Below are 16,590 nucleotides of genomic sequence, written 5' to 3'. Positions count from 1 at the left end.
CCTGGTATAACAATCTGTCTCCCTGATATTATACAATAACACTTACAGTTATTGTCATTATTATATAACTAGCATCAATTTAGTGCTTACTATATACCAGGTCCTATCAAATCATCATAATGACCCTAATCAAAATTACAATTACTATCATCCCTATGTTGCGTATGAAACAGAGTGGTTAAGAAATTTGCCCAAAGCCACACAGCCAGGAAGTGGCAGAGGTGGGATTCAAATACAGACTCACTCTGAAGCTTCCATTTGTACCCACTACACTACACATACTCAACTCTGACATTACAGTGTAAGAGACAAATAACAACACGAATAGTGCCTAAATATATCTGTAATCTCATGCTCAATTTTTTCAACAATTTCTTTTGGTTTTAGATTGTATTTATATTTTTCTAAGTTTATTTGTTTCAGGTAAAAACTTAGAAGGGATTCTGTGATAATACAAAATCATAAAACTTTTTTATTATGCAATAGTCAAAACTGTAAAATAGTAATGTAAATCTCAAGAATCATATGAAATGGACAGATTTAATTCACTTTTTTTTTAAATTAAAGTTTATAGGGGTGACAATTGTTTGGATTAATTCACTTTCTAATTCCTAGAACAAAGGTAAAGCATTCAGGAAAAGCTTAAAAAGAGAATTACAAGTCCATTTTAATAATTCTGATTTTAAAGAGTATAGAAATCACAGAGATAGTAGAACATTCCAACCCTAGTACCAAACTAATCAGCTCTGCACCCAAATATTTAGGTTCTTCCCTTTGAGTCCACAAGCAGTAAAGATAACGATTTGCTTAAAAGCTTTCAATGTCCCTCCACCTATGAGGATAAGCATTTGAATAAGAGAAAGAAAAAGGGGGCAAAGGAAAATGTTTTAAAAGAAGAAGGAAAGAAGATAGGTTAAAAATAGAAAGAAAAAAGACCAATCTCTCCTCTCAGAGAGTATGGTCCATCCACATTAGAGAAAGGATTAAGCAGATACATTCAGCTTTTCTAACAGATTTTCATTCTCTAAGGCTTCAATACCTCTCTCACACTCACTCAGATAATCACATTAGTTTTGTCATTAAAAGCTCCCCTTTCATAGAATGCACCTAAACCGCTTAAACCACCCAGAGAGGTCGCATACATTATCAAACACCAAGACAAACGGAAGAGATTTTCCATTTTATGTCTTATTATTTCACAATATCTATCTGCATACTCAGAAGGCTAAGCTAAAAGATTTGGTGAATTATCAGCTGAAAAATGATTCCAAAATAAACAACTCTACAGCATCCTTTAAAACTGCTCTTTTAGCTGAGAGAGACCTAGTAGTTTTATGCTGACAGAGCAGTCAAATGACAGAGGGTTTTCTATTTCCCTTTTCTCTTCTTCCTTGTGTTCTATCAGCCAAGTCCATGATTATTTCTGCATGAATGTTGCAGCTTCTGTTAACAGTAAACAAAAGCAAATGGAGTCTGAGTGTGCAAAGCCCCCAAGACAAATTTAAAAGAATGATACTAGATACTAAGTTGACACAGAAAATGTCGCTGCCTATGGATCCTTCAGAACCACACAAGGTCCAGACAGAATTGGAAATTACCTGCTTTTTTCCATAATGCAACTGTTACATATTATCTCACCATCCTAAGCCTAAGTTACAGACTCAGAAAAGGACGGCTGTTTGTCAGCCCTTTAAAAAGGAGGAAGTGTATCAGAGGGAGGAGGAGTCCTGGTTAAATGGAACTATCCAAGTGAAAGAGCGGTCCCCAACTGGGTAGTGTTCCAGGGATTAGTGGGTTGGGAGAACAGAAAGGGGGGTCAAGAAAGGAGAAATAGAATGAACAGTGAAAGAAAGTGATCTGAAGCTAAGAGTTTGGGAGGGAGACACGTAGTGGAAAAATTCTGAAATCAGATAGGCTGAAACTGAAGACAGATGTAGGCAATGGAAGTTTCTCAAGCAAGAGGCAAAGAGAAAATTACTTTTGGTGGCGTACAGGCAGGACACAGTATCATAAATATAAGCAATCAAGAATGCCTTAATATGTCAAAAGGAAGGATAAAGTGGGTAACAAATAACGGAAAAAAATGACAAGAACTCATCCTGGATAAAAAAAATATTAATAAAAGGTGATTGTGTGGCAAACACACAAAGTTATCTTGCCTTAAAAATAAACTTTTATAATGTATATACAGAAAAGATGAAAGATTGTGCTAAATCAAAAACAGATGGCAAAATATTTGCGATATACTCACTCATTTTGAGTGAGTATTTAGGAGAGAGACAGGATGAACTATTTACTTACATTTAAGATTCAACAGCAAAATATCCCAAAAGGAAAATTAAAGAAGTGAGGTGAAAACCAAAGTCAGGCTGTTCACTGTTTCATTTCATAAAAAAATTAACACTAAAAAGCTATGTTCCTCTGACTTTTTTTCTAAATCAGGGTTAGCACACTACAGCCCCCAGGATAAATCCATTCTACTCCGTTTTATAAATAAAGTATTATTGGAACACAGTCACCCTCATTCATTTATATATTGTCTATGATTGCTTTCTTGCTACACCTGCAGTAACTGTCACAGAAACCCTACGGCTCACAAAACCTAAAATATTTACTATCTAGTCCTTGATAGATAAAGTTTGCCAATCCCTGTTAAAATAACAAGTGAATTCCTCATATGTTTTTATCATCTGACAATGCATTTGTTCTTCCAGTGGGCATAAAGATGCAAATATAATGCTCACTTTGTTTACAGAATACAGAGTTAAATCTGATAGTTGTCACATTGTAGCCAGCAATCCACCCAAACCTTTAGTCAAGTCTTCTCCTAATCCAGTGCAATATGGTAGATCAGAGGCACATAGACATTTATGGAGACTAAACCCTGGTTCAGATTTAGTTTTTTCTCATCATTTTTATACAGGCTTTCTTATCAAGAGAGAGATCTGCTCTTTTAAATAACTTTGTTTTGTTAGAATTCAATTTAATTCAATACACATTTACCTTTGGCCTGCTATCTGGAAGATACCCACTGGTTATTCTAATTTTTAGATGAAGAAAATATTTCTAATAGCAAATGACGTTGTTCCACCTGGGTTACAAAGTTTTAAGCAAGGTGTGCATTTAATAGTTCAAAGGGACAGTTAAATTAAAAGTGCTTTTGAAACCTGTTCTCATATCACCAATTTTATTTCCATTTCCAGCACTCATTCAAACTATTGAATCAGTTATATTCTCTAAACTTAATAACCATCAAGTTGGCCAGCCTTTGTCTTTTAAAACTAAAAGGAATGTTCTTTACAAAGGAATGCCTTAAAAACAGCACACACAATAAAGAGTTCTGGTACAAAAAGAACCTTAAAATTTATGGTGTAAATGTGATATATAGAAAATGTATTATAGAATTGTATACTTGAAACCTATGTAATTTTACTAACCATTATCACCCCAATAAGTTTAATTTTAAAAAAAAGGATGGGGCATAATAAAAGCATATAGGAGCCAATCTGAAAGAGCACCCAATGGCCAAAGCTGGAATAATTTGAATAACAGAATAACATAGTATTAGATTATGGGTCCATACAGATATAAAAAAATGATTGAATAAACAGGGAGAAGAAACACATCTTCCTTAGAGAAGAATTCCAAATATCTATATATGTATAGATATATAGACATATAGATATCTATATCTATATATATATTCATATATGTATCCTCCCCTCCAGGAGATGGAGCTAAATCCCCACTCTCTTTGAGTAAGGGCTGGACTTACTTTGAAAATCTAGCATATGAAAGGGAGAAAACAGTAACTTTCCAGTGGAGAAACCTAGCAGACAGCACTTAAACAATGACGAAAGCTATCATCACCAGTGATTTCATGTGGGGATCATTAACCTCCAAGATGTGATGAGGAGACCACCTCTGCGGTCTTCTTTCCAAGAACCTGTTACCCTAATCATGAGAAAAACACGACATAAATCCAAACTAAGGGATGTTCTACAACATACCTCCATCTACCTCAAAACTGTCAAGGTCATGAAAAACAAAGGGAAGACTGAGAAACCATCATAGACCACAAGAGAACAAGGAGAAATAACAACTAAATGCGATGTGGCATTCTGGATTGGATCTTGGAACAGAAAAAGGACGTTAGAAGACAAACAAGTTAATGGTAACATACCAATGCAGGCTGCTTAGATTTGACAAGCATACCATAGTAATGGAAGATTAGAACATTAGGGGTAAACTGAAATTGGGTAAGGGGACATGAGAACTCTCTTGGATGACCTTTACAACTTCTCTGTAGGTCTAAAAGTATTCCAAAATTAAGAGTTTATAAAAAAGAAAATTTCAGAGATTCAGATCAAATGTGTAGAAGCATCCTGTATCAAAAATCAAAAGATTTGCTGTAAGTTTTCAATACTACTAGTAGCCCAGAGGACATCTAACTTGCAGCCAATGCTGATTTTCCTGCCTTCCTCATTAAAAGTGTTCTGTGCTAACAAGCAGTACCTCTAACCCCAACTGGACATTTTTCACCAGTCCTATGGGTAAAAAATCAGGAAACAAGTCTGAACAACTTGGTACAAACAACATAAAGTTTACATGAATGTGAATAAAGGTATTTCAAAGTTTAAAGAAAAATTTATGGTGTAATGTGTCTTTACCCATTCCAGAGTGTTTTCACATCCAGTATTTTATCTGATCCTCAGTGTAACCCTGTCGAGAATGTAAGTGTCATTATCTCATACCACAGAGGAAGGCATGGAGGCTTGGGAAGAAGAGAGTCTTGCCTAAAATCACACAGCTGCTGAACGGTAGTTCTGGATTAAGGATCCAGAGTCTGTGCTCTTTCCACTCCACCTTGCTGCACTGGATGGCCCCTTTAGGATGTATGCAACACTCAGAATATGTAAGCAGTTGACTAAATCATAGCACTGTGATAGCAGCTGCTACTTATTAAACACTGACCACATATTAATAGCTCTATGTGTCTCACATACATTGTAAAAATTACATAAATTATATATGCAAAGTCCATAGCACAGAACTTGGCACATAGTGATTATTCCATGAACAGCAACTATTGGTCTTATTTCTACTTCATGTAACTCTGTAATCTATGCATTTTATCTCCAGTATTCAAATGAGGAAACTGAGGTTCAGAAAAGTTAGGGAACATGTCCAATGCTCTGTAACCAGAAAGTGACAGAAGCCAGGATTCCTGCCCAGGTGTGACTAACTCCAAAGCCCCTTTGTCACTGGGATTTCTTTTGATGTCAAAAGTCAGAGAGTGTGCGTATACAAACACACACACACACAAATGAAAAGCATGTTATTAAAAGTGATGAAGGGACATTTTCCTATTACCTTGATTGGCCAAGCAGGCAAAGGCTGTAAAAAGTTAGACTCATAAGGGTAGTCCACCATTGCCAGATTTATCCAGGTTTCAGCGATCCAGTCTTTCAAACGCTGAACATCCTGAGAATTTGTTAATGGGGTGCATAAGTGAAGGGCTTCAGAAAGCCAGTGCAAGCCAGGACCTGAGAATAGAATCACAATGTTGAAATCTAAAAAGTACTGCAAAACATAAGACTTTACAGATCATTTTCTCCTCACTTGGTATTCTAGAAATCTACTACATAATTTCTCCAACAATACTTTGTCAACATTCACTAAGATATTTTTAGAGCAACTGGACAACACCATGATAGGCAAGTTGCCTATCCTCATGGAGAGTAACCAGAATTAGTATTCTGAATTATTCCATTTTAAGGATACTATTGAAATAAATAAATAAGCAAAATGGAACACTATAGAGCAGTGTGAATGCATTAACTACAACGAAATAAAACAAATGGATGTATCTGACAAACATAGCATTGAGCGAAAGATAGCAGACACAAAAAATACATACTATGCAAATCCAATTACTGAAAAATTCAAGAGCAAGCACAATTAATCTATGATTCTATGACTAGAAGGTAGGATAGCTATTAGCCTGGGAAATGCAGAGGCAGTGACTATAAAGGGCACAAGAGGATTTCTGAGGGAATTTCTTATCTAGGTGTGATGACACTATGTATTCGCTTTGCAGAAAGTCACCAAGCTGTGTAATTTGATTTGTGTAATTTTCTGTATGTTATATTTAAATATGTATGTTGTACTTAAATAAAAAGTAGATTGAAAAAGTGGGAAATGTTGAATTTAACAAGTGAAAGGTAAAAAAACCCAGGATTCCTTTCTCTTCCTGAAAGCTTACCCGTTCTTGAGAGTCGATTAATAGCATCCCAGGACCTGCGGATGCACTCTGAACAATTTGGGCCACTTTTCCTAAAATCTGTAGTTACGATTTCCATAAATACACCACAGGGTACCAGATCCTCAAACTGCCAGATGGGGGCAGAGGCCGCAAGAGCTCTAAATGGTAAGAAAAATGAGGAAGGAGAAAAGAAAAAAAAAAGTAACTCGTCTAATTTGTTTTAAAATTGAAACTGATATTGAACAAAAATGGTGAGAAAAGTAACAGCTGTTAATGAACTAGAAACTAGAAATTTCAGTACAATAGAATGGAGCATGTTTTATCCAAAAGAAATCTCAAAATTTGGCTTGACAATCATTAAGAAGTGCACATGTTCAACATAAATGCATTTACCCAACCACCATATGAGGAAATTTCATCCTGAACCAGGCTGCAAGCATGCCACCATAAGAGCCCCCTATGGCAATGACGGGTTGATTTTCAGCTCCTGGGATTGTTGTTTTCAAGTATTGGATTAACGCTGCAAAATCAGCCAGAGCTTGTTCTGATGTCAGAAAATTCAAGTGTCTTGAATCCTAAAGAAAAATAACAAAGAAAATGGGTATAAATGTGCGCATAATAGCAACTCAGGCATAGCATAGACCCAGAAAAAAGCTACTCAGATAAGCTTTTCTCCAAATAGAATTTCTAGGCAATTGAGTTAAAATGCCTAGTCAAAGCAATAGCAATGCTGATTTAAAGTGATTTTAAGTTTGTGGAAAGAACATAATGTATTTCGCATTAAATATAATTTCTATTAAATGCAATTTACCAAAGACCTTGTTGAGGTTGTAGAAATAGAAACACAGTAAGGAACATTTAGCAGCAAATGTGATGGACCACAATACTAAGTTTAATAGACAACTACTGTATTATAACTTTTATTTCAAATCTTCAAACATTTAAAATGGCTATGATAGAGGCAAAAGTAAACTAAATCCTGTGGAATATTGACGTAAGACTCATTAGTAAAAAACTCATCCTTCTTCATCAGAGAATTTATTATTATGTCTGATATATCAGCAACTGGAACAAATTAGCCTGCCTGTTGTAAACAACTATAAAATTGGAGTTAAAAAAAACCTATGGAGCAGCTATATTTGGGGATTAGAAAACAGCAACATGAGACATTGATCCCTGAGAGAAGGATACTCATAAAGTAAATTCTATGACCATCTAGCTCTCTGACTAAGGACAATTTCCTCACTGCAGTGTATTTTGATTTGTGTAATTTTCTGTACGTTGTATTTAAATATGTATGCAAAAATGTGTAGGGAGGTGAAGCTCAGAGTCCTGCTAAGCTGGAAAAGCTAAAGAGGTGTCTCTCTTTAAAAGGTGAAGCCTAACTCCTCTCCCTTTGAACTCGGGATGGACTTAGTGACTTCATGCTAACAAACAGAATAAAACAAGTGATACATGACTCCCAATTACATCATAAAAAGTAGTGCAGTTTCACCTTGCTCTCTTGGATTGTCAAATTTGAGGGAAGCTAGCCGCTATGTCATGAGGCCACTCAATCAGGCCTTTGGAGAAACCCAGGAGGAGACAAACTGAAGCCTCTCGCTGATACCCAGTACCAGTCTGGCACTCATGTGGATCCTCCATATGAGTGGAGAGGAACATCCAGCCCCAGTCAGTCTTTCAGATGAAAGCAGCACCAGCTGACATCTTAATCTCATGAGACCCCATGAAACAGAACGACCTAGCTGACCCACTCTTAATTCCTTAACCACAGGAACTGTGAGATAATAAACATTGTTGTTTTAAGCCATTAAGGTTTGAGGTAAACTGCTGCATAGCAAGATAACTAATATAGCTACATACCTGTATTATATTATCCTGTTTGGTCTTCATGCTTTAGCCTCACCACTCAAACATGTTTGACTCCTTCCCTCATTTGGCACATTTGGAATCACAGAGTTGCCATATTTCCTAGGTATGTCACCTACTCCTCAGCCTTCCCCCTTATCCAAGATGCATGCTTTCTGACTTATTACCTCCCCACCTCTCATTTTCTGTCACTATTCTTTACTTGGTTTTCATGACACTATCTATACTTGAGTGCAATTTTCCCCCCCAAGTCTTTAAATAATATTTGTAATATGCCCCATAATACTAATAAATTCTGTGAATACACAAAGGGAAAAAAACATATCAAAGAGTGCATTTAGCTCCATTTTGCTAACAAAGTATGAACCATAGGGAGGAGGTTACATTTCTATCTGCAGCAAGGTGAATGAATACTTCTCTGGTTTCAGGATCTGTCAACTTAACTAATCACATAATAATGAAAAATAATAAGCTAAAGAATAGAGTTTCCCATGCAGCCCAGTAAATACCAATAAATTGTTCTGCTTTTCATTTGTAACATAAGACTTTCATTTATTTAATTTATATATAATATGAGAGAGTAAAACCTCTGATAAAAAAAACTTCTCTCAAAACAGGCAGCCTAGAAAATGATTGACTTTAAATTCTTCTAACTCAGAGTTCCCCAAAAGCATGGTATGTGTATACTGGCAGTATGTACGATGATATTAGGTATTACACGAACATTTTTAACTTAGTACTTTTTTATTTTAATGTAATTTAGAAAAAATAACTAGTATATAAAACCTAGTTAAGTTTTTTGTTAAGGTAATACTAAATTTGAAGAGAGAGTTGGTTAAAGAAAAATACTAATAGCATAGATGGCAAAATCATGTAGCCAGAATCACAAGTATAGTACATGAATGACTCAGTTGAAGAAAGTGTCCTGATTTATTAGGTGTAGAGCCTGTGGCCAAGGCCAAAGCTCCTTGTGAGAATAAGAAAGGCCAGGAGGAAATCCAAGTGGCCAGTTGGCCTCATTGAATCGTAGAGATTGTTTGTCCTTATTTTACTTAAAAACACTTGATTAAACAAACACTTCAGTGCTCATTACATTTTTTCCAGTGGTAGACCCAATAATTTAAGTACATAATTTATAAAGCAGAATTGTTTACTGACAGATCTGAAACAATGAAAAGTTCCCTCCACAGTCTCTGCAGCCATAAATTAAGATTCACCTGTGAAAACTAGCCTCATTACACTGAGTTAAATAAAAACTGATCAACATTATAAATGAAAATCATATGGTTTTAAAAAGTCTCAATCTGTATATAAAAATGAAAGATTAAATACAAATTACTGAAATTTCAGGCAATTCAAGTTAAAGCTATCATTTCTTTCTTACAGTGGGACCTATAATTAGAAAATGTCCTAAAATTTTTAAAGAAACAAAACAAAACTTCTAAACTTAGAAGTAAAAAGTATACTTAACCTTAAATGAGTTGACGCCAAAGGGCAGAGACTTTCCATAGTACCGATGTTCCGCAAATACCAACATAGCTTTCAGTTCCTCAGCCACATCCCACATGAAACCCTAGGAAAAATTTAGATTCAGAGGATAAAATCAGGATATGAAAAAAAGTCACTGAACCTTTTTTTAACTCATATGAAACAGATGTTAAATCAGACCAAAAAGAGCTCGCTGAGAAGCCACATAATTTATATTTGTTTAACAGAGAAATTATGTAAGTGCTGTTTCACTGTTGCATATTAATCTCACACTGTATTAGAGTGAAACAATTAAAAGTAAGCCCAAATTGCTCAACCACGAGTCATTCCAACTCTCCTTATTCTAACTCTAGCCACAGAATCAACATTATATCAAAAATAGTCTTCAAATTGTACTGTGAGCCAAATACTCTAAGTGCTAGATATCTAAGTTTGGTGCTTACTCATATACATTTACAACATAAAAGAGAAAACAGTACAAATAAACATACTAGACTCACTTTTATATTACTCTTATTAACTTGAAAATAAATAGTAACTAGCAATAGCTAATATTAATTGAGTGCTTACAATGTGTCAGGCACTGTTCTAAACACTTCATATGTATTAATTCACTTAATTTTCACAACAATCTAAGAGAGATGCATTTCGATTGTCCCCATTTTATATTCGAGGACACTGAGGCACAAGAGTTTCCTGCCAAAGTCACACAGCTAGAACGTGGCAGTGCCAAAATTCAAACACAGGCTGTCTGGCTCCAGAGCATAATCATCAAGTGCTGTGAGACAACCTTACTTCCACATGCAATGCTGGTCATTAATCAAGCACTGCATTTTGTCACTTATCTCAGTTGTGCGCTCAGAATCTTTTTCAACAACGCATTCTAGGCAGCCAACATCAATCAGATTTAGATTTAGCATACATTAAAACTATTTGTCATTCCCAGTGCAGATTTTCGCTTTTTAATGAGCTGCTGTTCCCTAACAAAAACTAAGAAAGTCTGAAATGTTTTGTTTGTTTTTAGTCAATAAACGAACAATTAAGAGGTGTGTGCATGTGAGAATGGAGAACCTGATATCTCTGATAATTTCAAAAACCCCACCTTTTCTCTTAACATCCTGCTTACCCCCTGCAATTTATCTATAGATCCTGTAACACCCAATTCAAGCATGCCATCCCCTTCCTGTCACACCCCGATCTCTCCCTCCTCTCAATACCACTGTGCAAGGTATAGATCTCTACCACTATGCAATATTAGTAAGACATGTGTGTCTTATCCTACCAGACTATGAGCTTCTTAAGGGTAAGGACCATCCATCAAAACAACCAAACCTCTGTGGAGCTGACCCCAGACTTTGAGAGAAAGCAATTTAATTGAACTGATTCACACTATAATAAGCGATTATTTTGCCTCTACTTCAGGGATATTTTTATTTTTCAAAAGAGGTTCATGCAATACATTAACATTTAATAACATTATGTGCCAGTATTGTTCTAAGTTCCTGATTCTTATTTAGCCCTCAACAACTCTATAAACGAGACATTACTATACCCATTTAACAGATGAGAAAACTGAGGCACAAAATAAGAAATTCATCCAAAGTGACACAGCATAGTGGCCGAACCAGAATTCAAACCTGATGAGTCTGGTTGAAGTCTTCATTCTTGACCATTATGATATACTGCCCCTTAATAAAGGAATGTCCAGAATATGTGACTGGAACATTTTAGCATGTAAAGCAAGCTGTGTAGGACTGGGAAAGGACCAGGATCTGTCCTTCTAGATCTGCCTCTAGTCAGTTCTCTGGAATTGTTCCTACGCTGAGTATCTCTTCCTTTTTACCACTTCTAGGTCAGAGATTCCCTGGCAAGCCTTCAGTTATGCTGCCAGTCAGAGCAGGGGGGTCTGGTAGAGGCAGGAACAGCTGCCTGCCTATAATAAAGAAGAAGAGGAGCGGGGAAAATAACTGGACAAGAGAAGCTGCCCTATCACCTTGGCACAAAAGGGAAGTCACACAAGAAAGAGAAAGGGCGACATGGCAGACTCGGTTGTTTCACAGAATACCACAGCGGGAATCTGATGGAAAATAAATTCTGATTGGTCACTGATCTAAGAGAAATAGACATCCTAGCATCTCATTTCTCAGGGAATTACTTTATTTTCAACTAGCATATTTAGAATTTTAACATTCCTAAGGAAATACTCAGAAATATGGCAAGCAATAATAACACAGTATAACTGGGTTCATATCCTTGCGTTCAATTTAGTTCAGTTCAACATTTACTGAGACCTCCTGAATACCAGGCATCAAGCTAGACATTAATTAGCAATAGAGAAAATATGATTCAGTTCCCACTTTAAGGTAATTCACAGACCAGGTTTTTAGTAGAAAGTTGACTTTCTTTTTTTAAAAAATTTTATTGGGGAAGGGGAACATGACTTTATTGGGGAACAGTGTGTATTTCCAGGACTTTATTGGGGAAAAGTGTGTTTTTCCCAGGACCCATCAGCTCCAAATCAAGTTGTTGTTCTTTCAGTCTTAGTTGTGGAGGGCACAGCTCAGCTCCAAGTCCAGTTGCCATTGTTCAATCTTAGTTGCGGGGACGCAGCCCACTATCCCTTGCGGGAGTCGAACCGGCAACCTTGTGGTTGACAGCACACGCTCCAACTGAGCCACCCGGCTGCCCAGGAGCTCAGTACCAGCTCATTGTCTTCATTCTAGTTGCGGAGGGCGCAGCTCGCTGGTCCATGTGGAAATCGAACCAGCAACCCTGTTGCCCAGAGCTCACGCTCTAACCAACTGAGTCACCCATCCGCTCTGAAAGTTGGTATTTTCTAGTCATAGCTCTGGCACATTAAAGAGGAAAATTTCCTCCTTTCATATGTCCTTCTAAATTAAGTTTTGTTAATGGATTATAAAAGAGAAAATATAGTCAGGGAAGTAAGCTAACAGCTATACTACTTGTTACCCTCATAAATATAAGAAAAATGGTAGAACAGTAGTAAAGGCAAATTAAAACATTGCTTCAAACATTGCTTCAACTATACCTTTGTCCATTCCTATTTGACAATTAAACTTGTATTTTTTTCTTATTCGCATTGGCTTTGATTAGGTTTCATTCATTCATTCATTCATTCATTCATTCATTCATTCATTCATTCATTCAATATTTATTAAGAACCTACCATATACCTAGTAGTCCTGGACTGTGAGAATACACTACTGAACAAACCTACAAAAATTCCTGCCCTTGTGGCGGCCAGATGGCTCAGTTAGTTAGAGCCTGAGCTCTCAACAACTAGGTTGCCAATTCGATTCCTGCATGGGATGGTGGGCTGCAACCCCTGCAACTAGACTGAAAACGGCGACTGGACTTGGAGCTGAGCTGCGCCCTCCACAACTAGATAGAAGGACAATGACTTGGAGCTGATGGGCCCTGGAGAAACACACTGTTCCCCAATATTCCCCAATTAAAAAAAAAATTCCTGCCCTTGTATTTACATTCTAAAGACCATAATAAAAATAAGATAAAAAACTATATGCCATAACATTCCTATTCCCATTTATTTCATATCCTTGTTCATTCTAGAAATAAACTGGGAATTTAAAAATATCTTTTCAAATTCAATTGTCCAATAATAGTATGTCATTCCTTTTATGTGTAATTCTTTAAGGCTGAACATGCAGGTTTATTGGTTATCTCTATTTATTCTTTTATGAACTGCCTATTCATGTTCTTTTGCTGTTTTTGTATTATTAGTGAGTTTACCTTTTTTGTTTTGTTTTTTTTAAAGAACTTAACAATTAAGTACAGTAAAACTTGGTCATAGATACTGCAAAATATTTTTCTTCCAGTTTATCATAACAAAAGGTAAATAGAGCATAGGAACTTCACAAATCTGCACGTACCGTATTATTGCAAAACCAGATAATGTCCCCTTCATTACCAGTGTAGAAAAGTATTGATCCACCGTCTTTCCTCCAGTGTTCATCAGCTATTAGGTACCGCTGTTTAAAAGTTTTATCAGTATTAAATCCAAAATGATCAACCTATAGCAAAAAAACAAAAACAGACAACACATATTTCAAAGGAAAGTAATTAAATGAGTTCAAAAGTCATTACATTTGCTCTTTCATTAAAATCAACTTATGCTACAAAAATCACAAACAAGTTTAAACTTCATTTGATTTTATTAGTAGTGGTAATACTGATACTGTTATTTTGAAATTTTTTCTTTATATTGTAAGATAAAGCAATGTTATTGGTGATCAAGATTTCCAGTGTAAGAGAAAAGATACAATTATAAAATCAAGTAGTTACTTTAAAACACAGTAATGTTTAAATTGAGTTGGAAATAGTGATGTGAACCCATTAATTTCTAAAATATAGATATCATTACTATCTGAATTTTCATTATTCAAACTTTCAATTTCAAAATTAAAAAACCAAAAAGACCACTGAAAAGTTCTATAAACACTGTCAGCCCAGTAAAAACTGGGCCAGTATATTGGTGTCTAATACCTTTCCCCACTAAAAGGAACTAGGGCTTGTTAGTGACATGGCTGACTGACATTTGGGACAAGGAAGCAATTAGATCGGCCTATGCATCTTGCTGTTCAAGGAAGTACTCAAATATGAATGGAGTTATGTCTAACAGACACAGGAGCCAACTACAAAAGACTCTATCATTGGCTAAAGTTTTAATAAATTGAATATAAAATAAATTGAACATAAAAAGAATAATTGTAGTTGATTAAAATATTCAACTCATGAAAATCCATTAGTCCAGTCTTTGATAAAAAAGAAAAATCAAGAAAAACATTCATTTCTCACCATTTAATGTGTCTATTAAACCAATTCCTTAGTTAGAAATTAGGAATAAAAAAGTAAAGAACTCATCATTTAACCAGCCTTTCCAACAGAATTGTATTTCAGGGTACCAAACAGTCCCAGTTGATGAAAAAGAGCTCTGTTTAATCAAATGTCAGCTATTGGCAGTAGTAGTGACAAAATTAGAAAAATAATAGTTCTGTAAACCCTAACGAAGTTATGATTCAGCATAAATTACCAAAAGGTGTTAAATTAGGAGAAAGGATGATAGAGAAATGAATTCTTCATATTAGTGCCCAAGTAATATCACAGAGAATACTCTGTCTCATAACAAGGGGACTATGTCCTTCACACGGAAGGATCAGGCTGTCATCACCTTAATCTAGTGATCAACGTTAGTATAACTAATGGTAAGGTAGGTAGGGATTATGGATCTCCTCAGGTAGGACAACACAAAGCACATATTATCACCTACGATAAATTCTGGATAACATGTTCAATTGTATCTTAATCCAGACTTTAGGTCTAATTTCCAGTTTCCAGGAAATATACAGGGTAAAACAAGCTGAAGACACTCTGAAGAGGCAATGAGACAAATCCAAAAGCGGGATATTTTACAAGACAATGGCAAGGCAATGTCATTAAAAGAGGACCGTTTTAGATTAAATAAATTTTAAGGAACATAATAAACAGACGCAATGCATGACTCCAGAGTGTATCCTGGTTTGAACATACAAGATATAAATTACAATTTGGGGACAACTAGGTTAATCTGAATATGGACTAGATACTAGATAATAATAAGGCATTGTTAATTTTGTTAGGAGTGATTATATTATTTTGGCTACATAGAAAATGATTTCTTTATTTTTTACAACTGCACATAGAAGAATTTAGAATTAGAATGTCAACCTGTCTGTAATTTACTTGAAAATACTTCAGCATAAAAAAGTAAAATGAATTTAAAGGAAGAAAATTTAATCTATACTGAAAGAAACAAAACACACAGAATACTGAGACTCTGCAAGACAGATAACATTGAACATGTCAAAAATGATGTTATGTTTAAATTGAACTTTGAACACATTTTTTTTTGAGATTTTCCTCCCTCACCGAATAAACTCACCATTTAAAAAATAATTATCAGGTCCTATAACACAGTAAGATTCATAGACAACTATCTGAATTGACAGTTACCCCACAGTACAGAGCCCCAGTGACCCTTTAGGATCATGGGGGCTGAATGTCCCAGTGCTTTCGGGGGACAGGAGTGAGAATGCAGCGTCTGGTCTGGGGCAGACATAGGCTGATCCAGTGCTGCTCAAGCCTCCCTGGGGCAGGTGTTGGTTCTGACCTAAGACTTCCCTAAGTCATTCTAAAACAAATGGGATTCCCCGTACTGAGCTACAGCGACACATACACACTCTTCACATTCATATCAAAGGTCCCCAAATGCAAGTTTCACAAAACTGCATCTAATTACATGCTTCTTGATTTCTATGATCATTGCCACATATAGTCCTAAAATATAAGCTATCCTAAACTAATGGCTGCCTACATTCAGGAAAATAAACAGCTTGTATGGAGCAGCTATATAATAGCGATGTCCATGTGTTAAAAACCCCTCCCATTATATATGTATACTCACTCAATCATTCATTCAATAAGCAATTATTGAATGGGCCAAGTACTTGTTCTGGGCCAAGCAGTGTGCAAAAGGATAGAGTTGGCTGAGCCACAATCCCTGCATTTAACTTAAACTAATACCCTCTTTCCCCGAAAATAAGACCTAGCCAAACAATCAGCTCTAATGTGTCTTTTGGAGCAAAAATTAATATAAGACCCGGTCTCATATTGTATCATATCATATCATATCATGTCATATTATTATAAGACCCAGTCTTACATTAATTTTTGCTCCAAAAGATGCATTAGAGCTGATTGTCCGGCCAGGTCATATTTTCAGAGAAACATGGTACCACTCAGTGTAAAAATAAAAGAGCAAGAGGGACAGACAGACAGCGAAGGGAAGATAGACAAGTGATTCCCCCTGCTTCCATTCACAAGTGCAGTTGTTCTCCATGTGAGGTCCCTGGAGGAACAGCATCACCTCAGAAGCTGTTAGAAATGCAAAT

At 35.9% G+C, this 16,590-nt stretch overlaps 1 protein-coding gene across 4 annotated transcripts in view; it reads right to left on the bottom strand.

Moving 5' to 3' along the window:
• The window catches only part of PRCP (prolylcarboxypeptidase), a 60,206-nt gene that overhangs the window by 13,675 nt on the left and 29,941 nt on the right, over positions 1-16,590 (bottom strand). For all 4 annotated transcript variants that reach the window (XM_019752556.2, XM_019752555.2, XM_074335691.1 and 1 more), the window contains exons 3-7: positions 13,534-13,674; positions 9,606-9,707; positions 6,659-6,840; positions 6,266-6,423; positions 5,374-5,546 (exon numbers count right to left, since the gene is read on the bottom strand). In XM_019752556.2, the coding sequence (XP_019608115.2) occupies positions 5,374-5,546; positions 6,266-6,423; positions 6,659-6,840; positions 9,606-9,707; positions 13,534-13,674 (756 nt within the window). The remainder of the gene's footprint in view (positions 1-5,373; positions 5,547-6,265; positions 6,424-6,658; positions 6,841-9,605; positions 9,708-13,533; positions 13,675-16,590) is intronic.

The sequence above is a fragment of the Rhinolophus sinicus genome, linkage group LG06 (genome assembly GCF_036562045.2).
Source record: "Rhinolophus sinicus isolate RSC01 linkage group LG06, ASM3656204v1, whole genome shotgun sequence".
Taxonomy (NCBI): Eukaryota; Metazoa; Chordata; class Mammalia; order Chiroptera; family Rhinolophidae; genus Rhinolophus; species Rhinolophus sinicus.
This window is presented reverse-complemented; position numbering and strand designations above follow the sequence as displayed.